The sequence below is a fragment of the Salvia hispanica genome, chromosome 3 (genome assembly GCF_029641045.1).
Source record: "Salvia hispanica isolate PSC_SH4W2 chromosome 3, Shi_PSC_v1, whole genome shotgun sequence".
NCBI classification, from domain to species: domain Eukaryota; kingdom Viridiplantae; phylum Streptophyta; class Magnoliopsida; order Lamiales; family Lamiaceae; genus Salvia; species Salvia hispanica.
The window spans coordinates 2202423-2224207 of NC_142694.1; the positions used below are offsets into that span (position 1 = coordinate 2202423).

The 21785-nt window shown below is 39.4% G+C and overlaps 5 protein-coding genes across 6 annotated transcripts; 3 read left to right on the plus strand and 2 right to left on the minus strand.

Moving 5' to 3' along the window:
- Positions 1-4041, plus strand: LOC125214079 (calcium uptake protein, mitochondrial-like). The gene is made up of 7 exons (XM_048114956.2): positions 1-497; positions 594-661; positions 1683-1906; positions 2072-2155; positions 2463-2676; positions 3021-3317; positions 3548-4041. The coding sequence occupies exons 1-7, from the start codon at positions 170-172 to the stop codon at positions 3767-3769; spliced, it is 1437 nt and encodes a 478-aa protein (XP_047970913.1). The 5' UTR covers positions 1-169; the 3' UTR covers positions 3770-4041.
- Positions 4042-5014: 973 nt separating this feature from the next.
- On the plus strand, positions 5015-8662 carry PHOX1 (Octicosapeptide/Phox/Bem1p (PB1) domain-containing protein / tetratricopeptide repeat (TPR)-containing protein). Its single transcript, XM_048113868.2, has 4 exons — positions 5015-5200; positions 5422-7427; positions 7524-7755; positions 8240-8662. The coding sequence occupies exons 2-3, from the start codon at positions 5471-5473 to the stop codon at positions 7655-7657; spliced, it is 2091 nt and encodes a 696-aa protein (XP_047969825.2). The 5' UTR covers positions 5015-5200; positions 5422-5470; the 3' UTR covers positions 7658-7755; positions 8240-8662.
- Positions 8663-9221: 559 nt separating this feature from the next.
- LOC125214518 (AmmeMemoRadiSam system protein B) lies at positions 9222-11712 on the plus strand. Its single transcript, XM_048115576.2, has 8 exons — positions 9222-9400; positions 9997-10081; positions 10168-10236; positions 10334-10446; positions 10764-10875; positions 10943-11086; positions 11162-11336; positions 11446-11712. Exons 1-8 carry the CDS (start codon positions 9349-9351, stop codon positions 11569-11571), a joined length of 876 nt encoding a protein of 291 aa, XP_047971533.2. The 5' UTR covers positions 9222-9348; the 3' UTR covers positions 11572-11712.
- Positions 11713-11761: 49 nt separating this feature from the next.
- LOC125214517 (putative anion transporter 5) lies at positions 11762-13758 on the minus strand. 2 transcript variants are annotated; one of them, XM_089069077.1, is made up of 3 exons: positions 13623-13758; positions 12323-13169; positions 11762-12244 (listed from the first exon to the last, which is right to left on the minus strand). In XM_089069077.1, exons 2-3 carry the CDS (start codon positions 13110-13112, stop codon positions 11799-11801), a joined length of 1236 nt encoding a protein of 411 aa, XP_088925203.1. In that variant the 5' UTR covers positions 13113-13169; positions 13623-13758; the 3' UTR covers positions 11762-11798. The 2 variants fall into 2 exon arrangements, with proteins under 2 accessions (XP_088925203.1, XP_047971532.2); XM_048115575.2 differs by having other exon boundaries at positions 11762-13169.
- A 4788-nt stretch (positions 13759-18546) lies between these two features.
- Positions 18547-21663, minus strand: LOC148929937 (protein FAR1-RELATED SEQUENCE 5-like). The gene is made up of 5 exons (XM_089068792.1): positions 20873-21663; positions 19508-20210; positions 19417-19438; positions 19193-19378; positions 18547-19096 (listed from the first exon to the last, which is right to left on the minus strand). Exons 1-5 carry the CDS (start codon positions 21631-21633, stop codon positions 18708-18710), a joined length of 2061 nt encoding a protein of 686 aa, XP_088924918.1. The 5' UTR covers positions 21634-21663; the 3' UTR covers positions 18547-18707.
- Between the last annotated feature and the right edge of the window lie 122 nt (positions 21664-21785).

The following is a 21785-nucleotide window of genomic DNA, read 5'->3' on the forward strand; positions in this document are numbered from 1 at the left end:
ATTTCTCTCAATTTAGAACTTACAAAATAAAATCTAACTACGCTACGATTATGGAAACGCGACTTTTAAAAGCGGCAACTCCTCAGCGACTTTGGCGGCAGCTATTTTCACTAGAAAGTAAATAAATCGCCATTTGCGTTGTTTTTTCTCAACGAAATCGGATAGAATTATGTCTGTTTGGTCAGCTCTCCGTCGATCTTCCCCACCGACCAGCCGCTTCTCCGCCGCGCAGCGCTTCCAACTCCGTCAATTCTCCGCCGCAGATCCATCTCGTGAATCTGCGCAGTTCCAGAGTAATTCTGGAGACGATCGCCGAATCAATTTGCTAGGATGGATTACGGCCGGAGTTATCACCAGCTCCGCCGCCGCCCTTTCTCTTCACTCCTTTTCGTCGTCTCCGCCGCAGATGTCGTTCGCTGACTTCTCTCCTCTGTCCGCCTCCGTTGTTCAATTGTCTCCAGCTCAAAAGAATAGTCAATCGAAATTTATCTTCGGAGGTATACGGGATAACTAACCTCTTGTTTTAGAATTTTGATTTGTGTTTCCTGCTCTGCGAAGTAGTGAATTAAGAAGCTTTTTGTTGTGTTTTGCAGAGGCATATAGAAGGAAGATATTTTTTAATTATGAGAGACGCATTAGAATGAGGAGTCCTCCTGAGAAGGTATTTGTTTTTATCCGCCAAAATGAAGAATATGTGTGAGAATTATTGTGAGAATTGTCTCCACACTGTACTCGTTCTGCCTAATTTGTGCTGAACTGATTGGAGCAAACCGAATGTTTTGTTTATTTTGATTAGTTATCGAGTTTACTCTGTTGGTTGCTTATCAATGACATCATCCATTGGAATAACTGCATACGAAATTACAAAAAGGTTTGACTGTGAGTGTTGGTGCTTTTACATTCTGATTTAGCTTAGAAGGTTGAAGCTGAAATCCTGAGGTTCAATAAGATCCCTCGTGTTTCATCTTTTGGCTGATAGATTCATAGAACATCTTTGTATGTGGAGCTCCGAAGGGATTTACTAGTGAAACTATGTCAGCCTTGCATCTGTTATAATCGTCAGCCAAAGGAAGAGAAGGGAAAGAAATGGAATCCTTACTTTAGTGTTAGTAATGTTATCCGTAGTTTGAGAGAATTGAATGAAGAGCTGTAGGTTCTGAAAACCTAATGCACGGTTCTGCAGAGTAATACTTCGGAATTCTAAGAACCTGATTTTCAAGAGGAGCCATTTGGCACAAATTACTGCAGGTCATACTGGCATAACTTGGATTTAGTAGAAACTGAATTGAGCTGGTAATTGAATAGACTATGTATGTAATTTTCTGTCTGGGATGACAGAAACAGCTAAAGCAGTAATCCAGTTTCAAACATTAAATCAGCACTCTGAGCCTAAAACTGCAGGGTTTCATTAGATTATAGAATGTAAACGAATAAGATGTATACTTTCAGAAAGACAGTACCAAGTAATGAGACTAGAAACAAAAACTAAATAGTACTCCCTCAGTGGTCTTGCAATGGTGAACATACTTATTTTTTGTTTGTTTCATTATTTTGAAGACAAACTAAATAGTAACAATAAATTGTGAGATTTAATTGTTTTTTTTTCTCTTTGTTTTTTTTTTATGCTAGCTTGATACGAATATAATAAGCAAATTATATATCACCAATCTTTTGTGCTGAAGGTATTTGAATATTTTGCTTCCGTTCGCGCCGATGATAGAGAAGTTTTTATGACACCGGCTGATCTGATGCGAGCACTTGTTCCCGTATTTCCTCCATCTGAATCTCACCTTGTAAGAGATGGATACCTCAGAGGGGAAAGGCCTCCGGGTGAATTGCATTGTGCGCCATCGAACTTTTTTATGCTTTTTGACACAAATAGTGATGGTCTAATATCATTCAAAGAGTGAGTCATCGTTTTCTCTTGTGTTTACATATTTTGCTATTTTTTCTCTTCAGTTAGGTTTGTTTATTTTGCCTTCTCTTTTTGTGAAATATGGTCTCTAGTAATTCTCATTCTCTGTGAAATTTTTTTGCTTAATTGACTAATTCTTCTAATGTTCTTTGACAGGTACTTATTCTTTGTTACACTTCTTAGTATTCCAGAATCAAGCTTTTCAGTAGCATTCAAGATGTTTGACCAGGACTGCAATGGGTAGGCGCAAATTTGAATAGACTTGCTAATTTTTTTGCCTAATTGACTAGTTCTTCTAACAGTTGGTCATGACTGTGCACTATATGAATAGGCTTGCTAAGTTTTTCCTTGGACACATAAAATAATAGATGGGTATATATGGCCCCCATCCCTGTTGAAACCTCTTCCTCGACATATCAGCTTTGGCACCTATACTAATAATATCCTCTCTTAGGTTGGATTATTTCCATCACCACTGTAATATATTATCTGTGGAAAAATGACCAACCTCTTCCCTGGCTGATATATTTTACTTTATCTGAAATAGGAAAATAGACAGAGAGGAGTTTAAAAAAGTGATGACTTTGATGCAAGCTCATAATAGGCAAGGTGCTGTACACTGTGATGGACTTCGTGCAGGGCACAAATTGTGTGGTTCAGGGGAAAATGGAGGCTTGGTGGAGCATTTCTTCGGAAGGGATGGCAAAGATCTTCTTGAACACGAGACTTTCGTCCAGTTCTTGAGAAATTTGCATGATGAAGTAAGTTCATATTATCCTCCATCTGGAAAGTTACAAATTAGTGTAGTCACCTCATTAAATTTAGTGTATCATGGTATAACGGTTAATAGCCCAAGTGCTCTGTGCCACTTGCTATAGTAACCACTAGTTCCCGGATGGGCTAGTAGCTTCCTTCATTATGTTGGCATCAACACTTGGGTGACCTGACGAATGGAGTTGTTTGTACCTGCAAATGATGATATATCCTTGTAACTACTGTCATGATCGTTGAAATCCTTTCAGCTCAGACTTGGTATTTCGTACTCCATTCCATTCGTGCTACTATAGTAAGGTTATATGGATTGATTTTCTTGAGTACTTTACAGATGGTGAAATTAGAATTTGCTCATTACGACTACAAGTTACGAGGGACCATATCTGCCAAGGACTTTGCATTGTCCATGGTTGCATCAGCAGACTTAAAGCACCTGAGCAAACTGCTTGATCGTGTTGATGATTTAGATCACCAGCCAAACATTCACAATATTCGCATTACCCCTGAGGAATTTAAAAGCTTTGCCGAAATACGGAAAAAATTGCAGCCATTTTCCTTGGCACTTTTTAGTTTTGGACATATGAATGGGTTGTTGACAAGGAAGGATCTACAAAGAGCTGCCCAACAAGTAGGTTCTCGTTCCCTGCTTTCTGCTTGGTTCTTTCTTTTCAATGATCTGCTTACTTCGAAAGCAATGGGAACAATGTTTGTTTTCTTGGGTTCAATGGTAGCTCGTAAGGATCACCTTCGATCTTCTCTGCACAGTCCATCATCGTACATTGTCCATGCATCAGAATATCAATATGGTTTGCGCAATATACACCTCAGACACCTAAATAACTCGTTGATCCTGTGCAGGTATGTGGGGTCTATCTCACCGACAATGTCCTCGACATAATATTCCACGTGTTCGATACAAACGAAGACGGAAGCCTAAGCTCTGACGAGTTCGTGAGAGTTCTGCAAAAGCGAGAGAAAGACATAGCTCAGCCCACAGAAGCAGGTTTCTTCAGCTTTCTGTCATGCTGTTGGCATTGTTCAAATGCAAATTCGATTACTACTAAGTTGCTGTCCTCATGAATTGACAAGTCTTATTTGTCCTTGTTATTGGTGTACATAATGACTGGATTCTGGAATTATAGCAAGGGCAGATTTGTCTTTCAACTTCTATATATAGGGGGATTTGAATTTTGAATTACAACCATTTCTGTAGTGACTAATGATAGTTTTCCTTGGTGTTAACAGACTGGACTTGTCTCTCTGTTCGTAACATGTAACAACTAATAACATTACTTACTATTGAAGTTATTACAGATTATTGGAAGGGTAGATTAGTCTTTCACTTTATATTATCATCATCTGTTCTCCTGCTGAATATTTTTTTTAATTATTATATTTTCTTTCAGTCGCATAAATCTAGTTTTTTGTGAAAATGTGATGGAGTATATTCATCAACCCGAAGATATTAAAGATGGTCAAATATCTAAATACATTGAAAGAAAAAAATTAGAGATTAATAAAAACGAAAGAAAAGATCACTATCCATCTGGAATATGCCATTTTATCATTTAACCTAATAAATTTGAAAATGAAGGGTCCCATAAATGATTTGTTATTGCAGCGTAGTTGCGCTGTCCATTTCGGAGACAGCCACTCTCGAGAGAGCGCGTAGTCCCACGCGCCACTAAGAATAAACGTATTTTACTACCGTAATTAGTTAATTCAATTATTTTTATATTTCCAAACACATAGTAATAAGTAATCGATTGAATCATATTTCATAATCATAATTCCTATAATCACATTCCACGAAATTTCAATTCCCCATAACAAATAAACAAGCCCTTCATGAAATTCACAAACAATTTCATAGCAACAATTTTAAAATGAGAAGTACAAGTCAAATAATTTCTTAGTATTTCTTTTATAAGTATATAATAGGAGTACAACACGCTCATATAAAAATATAGTAAAGCGAATACTCCGTATTACAAAAGCAAAATAAAATACAAACAATTACAAAAAGTAATTAAATCTGAACAACTAAGAAAGACTGGAATTTGAGAAAGAAATAAAAAATTTGCAGAAGATTGATTTGGAGAAGAAAGAAGAAACATAAGAAATAAAGTAAAAAAAAGTCCAAAATTTTCTTATAAATAAATTCTACTACTCCACAAGTTAAATCAATATTAAGTCATAACAAGCTTCATAAAATCAATGTCAATATATATTTGAGATTTTTCAATAATGGGGCTGGCGCGTAATAGTGGATCCGTTGACGCCTAATTCGAATATAATTTATTAATAATTAAATAGAGAGAGAGGAGGCGACCACCAAGAGGAAATCAGAAACCCTAGACAGAGAGAAGGTGGAATTTGGAAATTTATGACAAACATCCCTTTTCTCCGCCTTTCCCATAAATCCTTTTCAGCTGCTTAAATTTTTGCCTTTCCCGTATTCTTCACTTCTCCATTTACCGATTTTCAGCTTAAAAGCTCCCTTCTCCCGAGGTATGCGCTTTATATTCCATTTTTGGATTGTTTCAAGCTCTTCTAATTTGATTTAACTGTAGTTTCTGCTATTGCTTTGTGCTTTATGTTAATAATCGCTTGTGGAGATTGATTTAGTCATTTAGCTGTTTTTTTCTAGTTATTGACCGAGGGTTGTATTTGGAAGCATTCTGTTAGTATTTGTTATTGATTTGATTTGATTTGATTTGGTGTGTTTTAAGGTAGGTTTTGGATTGAGCTTTTGATTGGTTGTTGTTGGAGTGGAGGAATATGGGAAAGCCTACTATTGCTAGGAAGAAATTCCAGATAGGGTCGAAATCGGAAACCGGCAAAGCTAGCCCGAAGGCGGCGGCGGCTTTCGACGAGGACACCGCTATTTTCATCAATATGTCTCAGGAGTTGAAGGAAGAGGGGAACAAGCTGTACCAGAGGCACGACCACGAGGGCGCGATGTTGAAGTACGAGAAGGCGCTCAAATTGCTGCCCCCGAGTCACATTGATGTGGCGTCGCTGCGGACTAACATGGCAGCTTGTTACATGCGAATGGGGATTGGTGAGTATCCGAGGGCGGTGAACGAGTGCAATTTGGCGCTTCAAGTAGCTCCCAAGTACAGCAAGGCTCTGCTGAGGAGGGCGAGGTGCTATGAAGCTATGAATAGGCTTGACTTGGCGCTGGGAGATGTGAATAGTGTGTTGAGCATGGAGCCTAGTAACACCACCGCGTTGGAGATTGCTGAGAATGTGAGGAAGGGGATTGAGAAAAGTGGTCTTCAGATTGAAGACAAGGAGGTTGTTGAGTCTACCCCAGCGCCTGCGCCTGCGCCTGTTCACAGGAGGGTTACCAAAGAGAAAGGGAAAAGGAAGAAAAACAATAAGTTTGAAAAGAAGACTGTTGTGGAGCCTCTGGTGAAGAATGTGAGTGAAGTTGTGGAAAAGAAGACAGAGGATAAGGTGGTTGTAGAGGAGAAAAGAAGTGTTACGGAAGAGAAAGTAGTTATGAAGTCGGTGAAATTGGTTCATGGCGAGGATATACGATGGGCACAGTTGCCTGTGAATTGTGGGGCTCGCCTGGTGAGGGATATAGTTGTGGACAGATTCCCCAGTTTGAAGGGTGTGCTGATCAAGTATAAGGATCAAGAAGGTGATTTGGTTACTATCACTACGACTGATGAGCTGAGGGTAGCTGAGGGACTGGCTGATGGTCAAGGACATTTGAGACTGTACATTGCTGAAGTTAGTCCTGACAAAGAACCTGTTTATGAAGGAACAGGCATCGAAGAAGCATTGAGCCAAGGCCATCAGGAGCCATTTGTGGTGACAAAGAACATTCACGCAGACAGCAAAGGGCCAACTTGTATCGAGGATTGGATCGTTCACTTTGCGAGGCTGTTCAAGAGTCATGTCGGGTTTGACTGTGATTCTTACCTGGATATTCATGAATTGGGGATGAAATTATATTCAGAAGCACTGGAAGATACTGTTACAAGTGAAGATTCACAAGAATTATTCGACATAGCGGCAGCCAAGTTCCAGGAGTTAACTGCTTTAGCCTCGTTTAACTGGGGAAATGTTCACTTGTCTAAGGCAAGGAAAAGGATGGTTACGGCTGAAGATAGTTTATCTGAATCCACTGAATCCTCCCTGGCGCAGGTTAAAGATGCTTATGATTGGGCACAAAAGGAATACACGAAGGCAGGCTTGAAGTATGAGGGTGCTTTAAAAGTCAAGCCAGACTTTTATGAAGGGTATCTTGCACTTGGCCTGCAGCAATTCGAACAAGCGAAGCTTTCATGGCACTACATACTTGAGAGCAAGTCCGACTTGGAGATAGGCCCGTCTTCACAGATACTGGAATTATATAACAAGGCCGAGGATAGCATGGAGAAAGGGATGCAAATCTGGGAAGAGATGGAAGAACAGCGCCTTAATGGACTCTCAAAATATGAAAAAGATAAAGCTTTGTTTCAGAAATTTGGTTTGGGTGGTTTATTTAAAGATATCTCAGCAGATGAAGCTTCCGAGCAAGCTACAAATATGAGGTCCCAGATTTATCTTTTGTGGGGTACAATGCTGTATGAGCGTTCTGTTGTGGAATATAAGTTGTCTCTACCATCTTGGGAAGAATGCCTTGAGGTTGCAGTCGAAAAGTTTGAACTTGCAGGAGCATCAGCAACGGATATTGCTGTAATGATCAAGAATCATTGCTCGAATGAAACTGCTTTAGAAGGTAGAATATGGTTTATTGTTTCTTGTTTGTCTTTTTCCATAAAAGGTTCTTGCACCTGGCTGTGCTCATCCTTACCCTCTTATTTGCTTAATGTAGGATTCAAGGTCGATGAGTTAGTACAAGCATGGAACGAGATGTATGATTCTGATGCATGGCGATCTGGTGTGACGTCTACCTACATGGAACCACTTTTCAGACGACGCTCTTCATTCATTTATGGAGAATTTTGAGTTATCTTTGCATAATGTTGGTGACTAAATAGAAGGCAATAGCATCAGAATCATTTCTAAGTGCCATGTGGTTGCTTGTATACCCCCAGAGGTTCTAGGTGAGTTGATGCTGCAAATTTAACTTTTTTCATCCAACATCTATATATGCTCGTTTCAATTTCGTTCTCACCTCAAATGCTGCATTTAATATACTATGATACAAGGTGTGAATTGATTGCTCCATTGTAGAATGAACAATAGGTTTCTAATAAGAGCTAGGTGTGACAGGGATGGTTGATTTGAAAAAAAGCTAAGATGTTTCAAATTTACGATTTGACATAATGCCAAGAGAACTTGGACCGTTTCTTAAATACATGATAATCGGCCATAAAGTGCCTTTTATTTCTCTTGATTTTGTCCTCCTTTGAAATTGCCACTGAAGGCTGTTGAGAGATGGGAACTTGTTTAGAAATGCACAAAAACTTTAACCATTAGACGATAGCTTGTTTAGCCAAAACTATGTCAAGATTCATTTAAACAATTCTTTGTAGTTGAGGAAAGTTACTTTCATAAGCTAATGAAAATTGCCATTTCATCTTGCAGGTGACAGATTGTTGTTGTTGTTGTTGGTCTTTTCAGTTTGGTTGAAGCGAAGAAAAACACGCTTCAGTGTCTCAATTGCCCGTCGGTTCGTGGCAATATTGTGTCTGTTTTGTTGGTTTAGTTGCAAAAGTTTTTTGATTTGTTGTTTGGCTCCACCATCTAAAGGGGCTGATCCAGTCTCAATGTTTTTGGGTAGAGATGTTGAGAAAGAGAGAGAGAGAGAGAGAGTGAGCATACATATAGAAATTGGATTGAATTGTAAAGTATTTGTGGGTGGGTATATAATAGATTGCATTTCTTTGGGACTTTGGGTTACTAGATTTTAAGCTTGGCATCTTCATACCTTTACCTTGTGCCTTTATTCCTGTGTTGAACTCATCTCATATGTATGTGGAAATTTTTGGACATTTCCAATTATTGTTATCTCATTGTTATCGTTGGTATTGATATTATACTCCGTATACATAAATTTCCAATTATCAGTGTATCTTATAGTTATCCTTGGTATTGGCATTATATATCATGGATATTCTCTACCAAAATCAAATAAGATTATCCATTTAAGATTACGTGGTTAGATTATTTTAACTAAATAAGATGATTATGATTAATTATCATATAATTATTTATATAAAATAAAATCATAAAATTCGATCTTATGAACTTAATCATGACTATAATATTGTAAACCGACAATCCTTTAAAATATCGAAATTTTTTTAAAATTTAATTAATAATAATTTACTTTAAAAATAAATTAACATACTAGTAGTACTACTTTGTTATAACTTTTTATTGGAATAGACTTAAATGAGATATCTCTTGTTAAAAAATAAAAACCAATAAACTAACTATATTATATCAGAGTATATAATCATAATGCAAAATTATTGGTGGTAGTAGTCCCAGATTATTATTTTAGTACTCCATTTATAATTTATATTAAAAGTCTATATTTTATGAATTCTTATGCATAAAATTGATTAAAGGTGTATCTGTCAAGACTGATGCGCTTTGCGTGAGAATCTATTCTTCAATTCAGATAAATCCCACAACAATTCACAGTGAAATCGCAGAGAATTTGTATTTGCATTAGGGCTTTTTCTGCCATGGACAAGATTAGGAGACCTTCGCACGCTGGCTCTTGGTACACCGACAATCGTAAGTTCGCCTAATTTCTCCCTTGATTAGCTAATTGAGCTCAGATTCCCCCAATTTTGTCCCTACGTTGCTGAAACATCGATTGAGTTCACTCACATTGAAAAGCTGACCTAGAAAGGGGAAAAAGGGATGATCTTGGATGATTTTGTGCTTTTTTTTGCCTGAATTTGGATGGAAGTGACTGATTGTTGGTGTAGCACAATTTTTTTCTGTTAAAGTAATTTCAATCGAGTTCATCGAGGAAGTTCAGCTGAGTTATGTTGTTTGATTTTTGCTGTAAGTAGTGATATGAGTGTGTGACAATAGGCTGCTGTTTTGGTGTGAGTGTGTTGGCCTCTTTGTAGAGTTGTTAAATGCCCGATGATTGAGGAATCGGGTCTCGGGATTGGGTTAACTGTGACGCGGTCTTAAAATTTCTGTTTGCTATTTTGATGCTATACCATTATTCATGGATGATTTATTGCTCTTCTTGAGAAGTTGGTTGATTTGGGGAATGCTTGTATAGAGAAACTGTTGATCAAAATAGATTGCAATTCCTTTGACATAGTATTTGTTTTGGCACAAGGTTTGATGTCATTGTTGTCTCTGATCTCCAGCTAAAGAATTAGCTGAGGAGCTTGATGGCTGGCTCCGTGCAGCCGGGCTGCCCAAAAATTCCGATGTAAGAGGTGTGATTGCGCCGTAAGTCGCCAGAATTCAGAACTGTTCATTCTTGGCACATATGAGATGATGACACAGCTCTGATTTTGTGTTTTTGTACCTTTTAGTCATGCAGGTTATTCCTATTCGGGCCGTGCAGCAGCCTATGCTTTTGGAAACATTGATCCTTCTAACATGTAGGTTTTCATGATACATATCCAAGTATTGCGTCTCTTGTTCGAATCCGTGTAATTCTTTGAGTCTGAAGATTGTGAAACGTTATCTGATTCGCAGTACTAGGATATTTCTTCTTGGGCCGTCCCATCACTATTACACTCCAAAATGTGCGCTTTCAAAAGCTACAGTGTACAAGACGCCTATAGGCGACCTACCAATTGATCAGGAAGGTATTATTCTTATTGCTACTTCTAGGATTATTCGTAAAAGAAATGACTGGTAGCAAGCACATGTTAAATTTGTACTTATGAAAGCTGGATTGTGTAGGCTTGTTTAAGCAGTTTGAGTGGCAACGAGTCTAGCAAAAGTTCACGTTTAACTAACGATGAATTAGTAATTGACTGTTATCTTTTTTTTCCAAATGAAATTTGTTGGGTTTATGTGTTGTGAGAGACATTCCATAGGTTCGTTTGCACACATTAGCATGGTATAGTTTTTGCTATAACGTTCCTCCTTTAATTGGTATCTGCTTGACCTTTATTTCCAGTAAACGAGGAGCTAAAAGCTACGGGAAAGTTTGAAATGATGGATCTTCGTGTAGACGAGGCTGAACATAGCATGGAAATGCACCTGCCTTATTTAGCTAAAGTATTTCAGGGGTAGGATTTTGGTAAACCTCGATTTCTTGCTACTTTGCTCTCGGCTCATATTATGAATTTGATGCAGCTATGCAGTGAAGATTGTCCCCATTTTGGTTGGTGCTCTTAGTGCTGAAAATGAAGCTGTCTTCGGCCGGTTGTTAGCTAAATATGTGGACGACCCTACGAATTTCTTCTCGGTGTCTTCAGATTTTTGTCATTGGGGCTCCCGGTATGTCTCTCAGGCAAACTCTTGTGCATAGAAATATGAAAATGTTGGCTTTCCTTTCTGAACCGTCTTGTATAGGTTCAACTATACGCACTATGATAAAAAGCACGGCGCCATCCACAAGTCCATCGAAGCATTGGACAAAATGGGAATGGATATAATAGAAACCGGAGATCCGGATGCCTTCAAGAACTACCTCTTGGAGACTGACAACACTATATGCGGACGACACCCAATTAGCGTCTTCCTTCACGTAATATCTCCACCTCCCCTGTTTCTTTCCGTGCTGTTTTACAACGCTTTCGTGTTTTTTCGCCTACTTCTCGATACCTAACCACATTTGGTATTTTGAATTGGACTAGATGTTGAAGAATAGCTCAACAAAGGTGAAGATTCGTTTTCTTCGATACGAGCAGTCGAGCCAGTGCAAATCCACAAGGGACAGCAGTGTAAGTTATGCATCTGCTGCTGCCAAAGTTGATGCTTAAATTTGTGGAATGAGCAGAAGATAATTCCACTTTTAATTTATGGCAATAACTTGATGAATAATTGCATTGATCATTGTTATTTTCTCCAACTTGGTTTTGTTGACGATTCTATTAATCAAGAATTCCAAACATTACAATTAAGATTGTTTTGCTTTTATTTTCTGTGGTTGTACAAAGAGTTTGTGGTAAATAATGAAAAAGAATTCTGCATTAGTAATGAATGAGCCTCAGTCGAATATCCTCTCTCCAGTGGATAGTAAAAGAAACACGAGAGAACTAAACACACAGAGTAAACCCGGGATAGCGAAAACCGCTCTCCAGCTCTCCGGTGCTGTGAGATCGAGGTCGGCCGCCTTGGCCGCTTCAAGGAGTCGTCCGGTCAGGTCGACCCCGACAATCCCGGCCAACGTCCCGGCCGTGTTCGATATCCCCATCACGATTCCGGCGTACCTCGGAGCAACATCCATGTGATTCACGGCAAATCCGGCCCTCCCGAGCGCCAAGAACCCTAGAGCGACCGACGAGCAGAACACGACTCCGTCTGGCGTCCTGAACAGGGGAAGTGCCACAAGTGCGGCCGAGGCCACTGCGAACCCCACCGTGTTCAGAACCTTCCTCGTCGCCGTCACCGACAGAGCCCTGCTGGTGATCAGCTTATCAGCAGCCACTCCACCTATGTTTGAGAAGAGGAACATGTTGAGATAAGGCAGCATCTTTGATGAGCCCATTTCTTGAAGGCTATGCTGTAGACCTAGTTCAAAATAGGTGGGGAGCCAATTCATGAGCACATAGAGAGCATAGTGGAATGTGAAATTGTTCACCACAATAGCCCAGATGGGCAGGCTGAGCATGATCTTCTTCCACGGGATCCTCGGGGCTCGGCTCGAGTCGACTAGCTTGGTCGGGAGCGACGACGACGACGACTCTCCGCCGAAGCCGGCAGCGGCCGCCTTCGGGTGATCGGAGCGCGGCGGGTCCGCGGCGTACGCGAACCACAGCAGCGACCACATCCCGCCCAGAGCAGCCTCGCTGACGAACACGGATTGCGGGCCCCGGAGCTTGACGACGGTCGGGAGCACGAGCGTCCCCAGGGCCGCGCCGAAGTACATGCCCGAGGTCGTGAGCGAGACGGACCTCGACCTCTCGTGCGGCGGGACCCACTGCGCCAGGACCGTGTGGATGGAAGGGAAGATGAAGCCCTGGGCCACGCCGACGAGGAGGCGGGCGAGGACCATGAGCGTGGCCCGGTTCGGGTCGAGCGGGACGAAGGCGCAGGTGAGGGACCAGAGGATGAAGGAGAGGAGGAGGACGCGCCTGCCCCCGATCCGCTGCGCGGCCCAGCCTCCCGGGACTTGGGAGCAGGCGTAGCCGTAGTAGAACGTCGAGAGGATGACGCCCTTGCTCGACTGGGTCACCCCGGAAGCATCAGCAGCCGCGGTGTAGGCGATGGAGAAGCCGACCCGTTCGATGTAGCAGACGCAGGTGCAGATGAAGGTGAGGATGACAATGGTGTAGCGCTTAGGTAGATATGCCATCTTCATTCTCTCCCACCTCTTTCTTGAAAATCAATAGAAGAGGATGAAGAAGAAGAAGCCCTCCTACAACAAAATTTTCATAAGAATTCCAACAAAATAGAAAATATCCATTTATGTTAACTCCACTAAACATCAGATCATAGGAATGCTCAAATTTTGAAAATTGAATTTCAACAAAATACAAAGCAGAGATAACATTTGATTTACAGCAAGGAAGAAAGAAAATTCAAGATTATGACTGGATCAAAATTGCACATAATAGGAAACAACATTACATCAATTTTTTCATTAGCATTTGATTGATTTGGAGAGAATCTACTTCAAAACCGATTAACTTGGTTGACTATCTATCTATCAAAGCAGAATCCCACATTCAACATTAAACATCACCAAATTGGAAACTGAATCAAGCCATTTTCTTGCCACAATAAATTAAAAAACGAAACAGAATAGGAAATGGGATTCACAGCAAGCATAAACCCAAATAAAAGGATCAAGAAAGGAAATCGCAGTCACCTCAGGAGTGAAAAGGGCTCCCTCCAAATCGATAAAGATGAGATTTTTGACCCAGAAAAGGGGGTTATTTTAGCAGAGATGAGCTATATTGACGGAATCAAGATTTATTTGACCGAAATTAAATAATTCTTGGCCAAAAATCTCAAATACAATGCTTTATTTAATGCTAATAAATTACAAGGAGAAAAGGGTATAATAAAGTTGAAATCTTTTTTCACTGAGATTTAGAAATTAGAGACGACTAATTTGCTATTTTGCTCTAAAAAATAATTTGGGCCTTAAGCCCAGTTACAGATTTAAAATAGGCATCCTTGTTTAACCAAATCACGAAGTTTTCAAAATTCACAATTGTCTCCCAATTACTATATTTTTTTTCAGACAAATTCAATGTTGGATTTGGTGCACACTGTAAGATTTTGGTGATATGAACCAACAACATAGGGATCGGATGGTGTGGACCTCCACAGCACATCAGGGGATTCAGGCCCAACAAAATATAGTTTTGAAGCTAGAAACTTAAAAAAATAAGAAATAAAAGAAAATAAATTTGGTAATTTGTTATATTAATTTCGAAAGGTACAAAACAAATTAGAAATGATTTAGTACTCCCTCCGTCCCAGCTAAGATGACACATTGCTTTGCCGGTACGAGATTTTAGGAGTTATTGGTTAAAGTGTTTAATTGGCTAAGAGAGAATGTGGGTGTAAGTATTAAAGTAGAGAGATAAGGAAAGATGAATATTTTAGTAGGAGTGAGAAAAAATGGTTGAGTGTATTAACTGGAGAGAGAAAGTTATCAAAAAAGGAAATGTGTCATCTTAGTTGGAACAAACTAAAAAGGAAAACGTGTCATCTTGAGCGGGACGGAAGAAGTACTAAACAATTAGACCCTACTTGGTATGGTGGAATGGAATGACATTCCCATCTCCATTCCTATTCTACTCCCTCCGTTCCGTAGTAATAGGGGCGTTTTTCCATTTCCGTCTGTTCCATAGTAATAGAGTCATTTCCCTTTTTAGTATAAAGTCAACACATTTTTCCACACCTACTTTACTCTCTCTTACTTTTTTCTCTCTTCATCTCTCTACCTTTTTCATTTTCCACTTTATTCTCTCTTTACTTAACTCACCTAACACAATTTTTCTTAATCTCCGTGCCAAAAAGTTTTGCCTCCATTACTATAGAACGGAGGGAGTATTACTTATGTATTTTTCTTCCTTAGGAATCATTATTCCATTTGGATTCACCATTCCTTCCATTTAGCAATGATCATTCCACTTCATTCATCTTTCTTCTTATTTTAAATTTTAACAAAATTGTATAATATATTCTCTTATATTTAAATTTAATATCATCTCAATTTTCTTAGTAAAACTAACATTTAGAATTTTTAACAATTGAACACAGACACGGAGTCACCCACAAACACACACACAACACCGCACATACGCCCCTCTCCCCCACACACAAAACCATTAGAGCATCTCCAATAACGGCTAGCCGATTCGCGGCGCTAGCCGGTCGGCTAGCCTAACTACTGCGATCGGCGAGCGGGGAATCGGCTAGCGCTTAGGCGAGCGCACGCCGATTTGAAGGCGCTGGCCGATGCGCTGGCCGCCATTGCAGCCTGGCGATCGGCCAGCGCAATTTTTTATTATTTTTTTAAAAAAAATTGAAACACTATATATTCGCGATTTTCACGTCATTTTCATTTGCACCACTTGTTTTAACGAGAGATGGACAACAACAACCAGTTTACTACGGCGACGAGCGGGTCTTAGACTCTCACGGTACCCGTGGGGTCTGGATGAGGGTAGATGGGCGGGCAGTACAACATGTACCCTTGGCAACAGTTGATGGGATTGATGGCGGGCGGGCAGGCGATGCCGGGCGAGGGGCAGGGCAGCAGCGAGCAGGGAATGCCGGGGTGGGGAGGTACGCCGCAGAAGACGCCGCGGATGATGCAACAGATGATGGGTATGATGCTTGTATGGAAGGGGGGGTGCAGCCCGGTATGCAGGGGTCGCCGGTAGGGGACACGGTCTATCGTCCCACTTTTGACTTTTTGACGGCTTCGTCTCACACATCGACCTGGTCGAGACACAGTTCACTGGCGATGACCGTTTCTCATTACAGGAGTTGGGGATCGATGTCGAGGAGGCGGACACTCCCGTTCCAACGGGGGGAGCAGAGCGGGGTCGGGCCGCGCCGAAGAAAAAGAAGAACAAGAGGAAGAGCAAGGTGGTCGGGGAGTCGTCGCAGCCGGCTGTTGACGACACCACCGCACGGAGGAAGTGGACGGACGATGAGAACGTCGCCCTGTCCAAGGCGTGGTTGTCGGTTTGCGACGATCCTCTGGTTGTGAACAACTAGAGGATCGTCAATATGTGGGCTAAGATTAGAGCAGCCTACAAGAGGAACTGCCGGCATGGAAAGGACTTCTCCGGGAAGGAGTGCCGGAAGGCGTGGGAACACATCAGGGATGCGGTTGGCCGATTTTCGGGCTTGTACGCCAACGCCCTCGGCATGCAGACTAGTGGGCAGACTGAGGAGGACTGTCGGAGGATAGCGGAGAGTCTGTTCCCCAAGCCGGGGGTTTATAAGGAGTTCACCTACTGGAACTGCTATTTGGTGCTGAAGGACTCTGAGTAGTTCCGGGAGGGGGTCGTAGCTGCGTGGCCGAAGAAGCAGAAGCTGAACTATTCCGGCGATTACAGCGGCAGCAGCGGCGGTTAGCACGACCTCCCCCCCGGATGCTGAGGAGTTTCCGTCCCCTCCATCGTTTGCTCGCCGCACTCGCCCGGTTGGCCAAAAGCGGGCGCAACGGGCAGCGAGGGGATCCTCCCCCCTATCGCCCCAGGAGGTCCAGTCGGCAACCCCCCCACCCGCGCTCACCTTCTTCTCGCGTCAAAAAATGCAGGAGCAGATGTACACGGTCTTCAATGATTGGAAGGCCGCAACTGACCCGTGGAGAAGAGGTTTCTTCACTCGATGCTCGAGAGCATGCGGGTCGATTTGGATGCCGCGAGGGCACAGTTGGGGGGCTCAGACGCGAGCTCAGTGTGGAGGTCCCGGGTGGCGGCGACGACAACGAGGAGTAGATAGAGGCGGGGCTCGTGTGTGGAAGCCCTTTTTTTGTTGATTATGTAGTTTTTTTTTATTTAATGTAATTTTTTTAATCAATGTACCTTTTTTTTATTTAAATGAAATTAATGAATTTTCCCGTATATTTTAATTCCGTAATTTGTCAAATTTAATTCCGTAAATTGAATTATTTTTATTGCGGCTAGCCTTAGGCTAGCCTATTTGCTTAAAATGATGATGTGGTAGGTGGAATTTTAGTGCTTATGACATGGCAGGGAGAGAGAGTGACTGTGACTAGCCTGTGGCTGGACTAAAGCCATTGGAGATGCTCTTATACAAACACACACACATATGCACACACTACCACCAATATGCACACACATGCACATATATGCACACATATGCACACACTACCACCAATATGAGCACACATGCACATATATGCACACACTACCACCAATATGCACATATATACACACATATGAACACACATGCACATATATGCACACATATGCACACACTACCACCAATATGCACACACATGCACATATATGCACACATATGCACACACTACCACCAATATGAACACACATGCACACATTACCACTAATATGCACATATATGCACACAGGGGTGCATTATAATGGTAACCCCAATTTGTGTGATAACCCTATAACTAAATCTCCACCACACATTTTTAAAATATGGTCTAGATTTAATCTAACAAAACTATCATTTTATCAAATAAAACTATCATTTTCGGATATATTAAGGGCAAAATTGTCATTTCAATTTTAAAATTGGTGGGAAAAAAGAAAACGCTCTGAATTCATCTCAGACTCAAACACTCTGAATCGAATTTCAAACCCTACGAATCGAAGGAAACACTCAAACACTCTGAATCGCATTTGAAACCCTACGAATCGAAGGAAAAATCATCACAATTCTGGAATATGTCGAAGGAAATCATAGTTTTTTCATCGAAGAAAGGTTGGATGAAGTTTATTACTTATTTCACTTTTGATTTTGATCGATTTATCATTTTGCTGATGATTTTCTCGATTATTTTTAGATTCTGTAGTTTTTTAGTGTAGATATTTCTTATATTTATACAATATCGTTCATGCATAAGTTTGAGAATGACAGCAAAAAAGAAGAAATTGATGTTGAAAAGATGATTAGAGAATTTAAACCCCCTGTATACTAACTTCTATGACTTGATAATAGCGTTTTGTAATAGTGGTTTCGAATATAATCACCCAAATTATCATTTTATCTGCTACAAGTATGATTTTGTCATTATATCGTTTTATCAGTCAGAAGTATCATTTTATCATTTTATCTGCTGAAAGTATCATTTTATCAACTGCGAGTATCATTTTATAATTTTATAAGTCAGGAGTATCATTTTATCAGCTTATATATCATTTTGTGAGATTAAAACATCATTTTATCCGTTGATAGTATCATTTTATCAGCTTATACATCATTTTATAAGGTTATTGTCATTTTATTTGCTGCGAGTATCATTTTTTCAGGTTAAAGTATCATTTTATCAGTTTATAAACAAAAGAATGATGTTATCAGCCAAAGTATCATTTTATCAGTCAGAAGTATCATTTTATCATTTTATCTGCTGAAAGTATCATTTTATCAACTGCGAGTATCATTTTATAATTTTATAAGCCAAAAGTATCATTTTATCAGCTTATATATCATTTTTTATGTCATTTTTTCAGGTTAAAGTATCATTTTATCAGTTTATAAACAAAAGAATGATGTTATCAGCTAAAGTATCATTTTATCAGTCAGAAGTATCATTTTATCAACTGCGAGTATCATTTTATCAACTGCGAGTATCATTTTATCAGCTTATATATCATTTTTGATGTCATTTTTTCAGGTTAAAGTATCATTTTATCAGTTTATAAACAAAAGAATGAGTTTATCAGCCAAAATGTCATTTTATACACCTAAAATACCTAAACTATATCAAATGGCTTCAATCTGACTTCTCATTGACTCTACCACAATTTCTTGAATCATGACGACCCATCTCATGACATTTACCACACCGTCGTAGAGGCTTATTTGCTTTCCTTATTGCACTCTGCCTCTTTGCTACTTTGCCACTAGCTGATCCTTTAGTACTAACAACGTCTGGAGGATGTACATCAATTACATCAGGTACTGCCATTCCATAAAAATCCTCAACCATCTTCTTCTTTTCAATGACTGAAGGTGCTGCACAATTTCCAAACATATGCTGTTCCAAATCATCAAGACCAGCACTTAACAAAGACAAATGATCCATACTTCCTTCAGACTTTTGGACTAATCGATAAAAGTTGGAGAACAACTTTTTCTTAACTTCCTGCTTTTCATCCAAATCTGCAAGATAAAAGATAACATTATTACAATAAGTACTATCATTTCTCTGACTGAAAAATAGAATTTTTACAAATGAAGGTTAAAAATGGAACACACGTTCAAATGGTTGTTGTTCCTCAGATGGTAGACCATGTGCTGCCTTTAGTAAAGAGCTCTTCAACCACCTTCGACCAAAATATTTCTCAGGAATGAGATTAGCAGACTTATTCTTCAACAAACAAAATATATGACAACATAACAAACCAATTCTGGAAAACTTCTTGCAACTACAGTCGAATGTGTCTTACTTACAATCATACATAACACATCCAATGTTCTACCATATTGGTCCTTGACCTGATGCTTCTTGATGTTATCCTCAACAGTAGTTATAGAAACAATCTCACATACAATACTTATTTCCTGTTGTACATGTTTGAAAATAGAATCAGTGTAGATTGTAGATGCATGCTTCTCAATAGGCAATTGGGTTGACAAGTCAGGAATAGTTGAGTAATCCAAGTAGTTCAATCGTGAATTGGCATTCCTTTGATCTCCCACAGCATAATTAAAGAAATTGATGAACTGTACAAGATTTGCACGTGGCTTTGTGTAGTTTTTAAAAAAGCTATTCTCCGATTCAGACATCGATGTAGTCCTAAGAAGCGACCCCATGGGAAAATCTCGAAAATAAGCAGGAACCCAGAATTCTCTATCTTCAAACATTGATCCAAACCAGTGCACGTCTTCTAATCCATACCGTTCCATTATATCATTCCATATTATATCAAACTCATCAGGCTCTAACAAATCAGACCAAACACATGCATTCAACTCTTTTTTGAAATCTTCATTACCAAGTAAAGATTTGGGCAACTTATCTGACACCTTAACCATGATATGCCACATACACCATCGGTGCCTTGTTTGTAAAAGTACTTGTTGAACAGCAAGTTTGATCCCCCAATCTTGATCAGTGATAATCAATTTGGGTGCTACCCCCATGCATCGAACAAAACAGCCAAACAACCAAGAATAGGATTCTCTACCTTCACTTGATAACAAGCCAGCTCCAAATGTAACTGGTCTAGAATGGTTATCTTTTCCAGTGAATGGAGCAAAAATCATGCAATACCTTCAGAATATAACATAAAAATGAATTATATTTATCAGCTATGAGTATCATTTTATCAGCTATGAGTATCATTTTATCAGCCAGAAGTATCATTTTATCAGCAATGAGTATCATTTTATCAGCCAAAAGTATCATTTTATCAGCAATGAGTATCATTTTATCATTTTATCATGCAAAAGTATCATTTTATTAGTAAGAAGTATCATTTTATCTACTGCAAGTATCATTTTATCAGCTATGAGTATCATTTTATCAGCCAAAAGTATCATTTTATTAGTAAGAAGTATCATTTTATCAGCAATGAGTATCATTTTATCAGCCAAAAGTATCATTTTATCTGCAATGAGTATCATTTTATCAGCCAAAAGTATCATTTTATCAGCAATGAGTATCATTTTATCAGCTATTGACAGAAGGGATACTATTTTATGATGCAAAAGTATCATTTTATGATGCAAAAGTATCATTTTATCATTTTATTATGCAAAAGCACAATTTCTATCATTTTATCATGCAAAAGTATCATTTTATTAGTAAGAAGTATCATTTTATCTACTGCAAGTATCATTTTATCAGCAATGAGTATCATATTATCAGATATGAGTATCATTTTATCAGCAAAAAGTATCATTTTATGTCTATTAGCAACAAAAGTAATATACCTGTTAGTGTTGTATGTTGAATCAAATGAAATTATATCTCCAAACATATGATAATTTCGTCTTGAAATAGCATCAGCCCAAAAGAGTCTAGTTAACTTTCCATGAGATCCTATCTCAATTTCATAATAGAAGGCATCAGATGATTCCTTTTGAGAACGCATATAATCAAAAATCATTTGAGCATCTGAACCATCAATATTGGACATAATATCACGATAACCATTTCTAATATCAATAATATCACATCCAACATTTTCAGGTCCACCCATTATCTCCTTCAAAAGTTTGAATGTGAGAGTGGGACCAATATTACACCTGCCACAATCCTCCATAAACCTCCGATGAATAGGATCCAGATTGCGATTGGCCATCATAAAATGCCTATGCTCATCCGCAACCATTAAGTGATTATGATACTCAACAAACTGATAAACCTCATATCCTCTGCTCTTGCCATCTGAATAATATCTCAAATTGAGCTTAGCAAGACATTCACACCTAAATGACCGACACCTACGCTTCTTAAAAGACACTTCAGTTGATTGGGATGCATGACCAGGTATAAAATTCTTAGAGCCTTGTCTGTTGCAAGCCAAATACTGCCACTTAGTAATACCTTGAACTGATTTGTTACCCATTTTACGAATGCCAAAACCAACTGAACGAGCATAATGTTCATAGAAACCAACTGCTTCTACTAATGTATTGAATTTCATACCAATCATTGGCTTCAAAGCATCATCACAAACAGGAATGTACATACCTACAAATCAGTAAAAGTATCATTTTATCATAGTATTATTTTATCATAATATCATTTTATGTACTAAAAGTATCATTTTATGCAGTAAAAATATCATGTTATGCAATAAACCTATCATCACAAACAGGAATGTAAATACCTACAAATCAG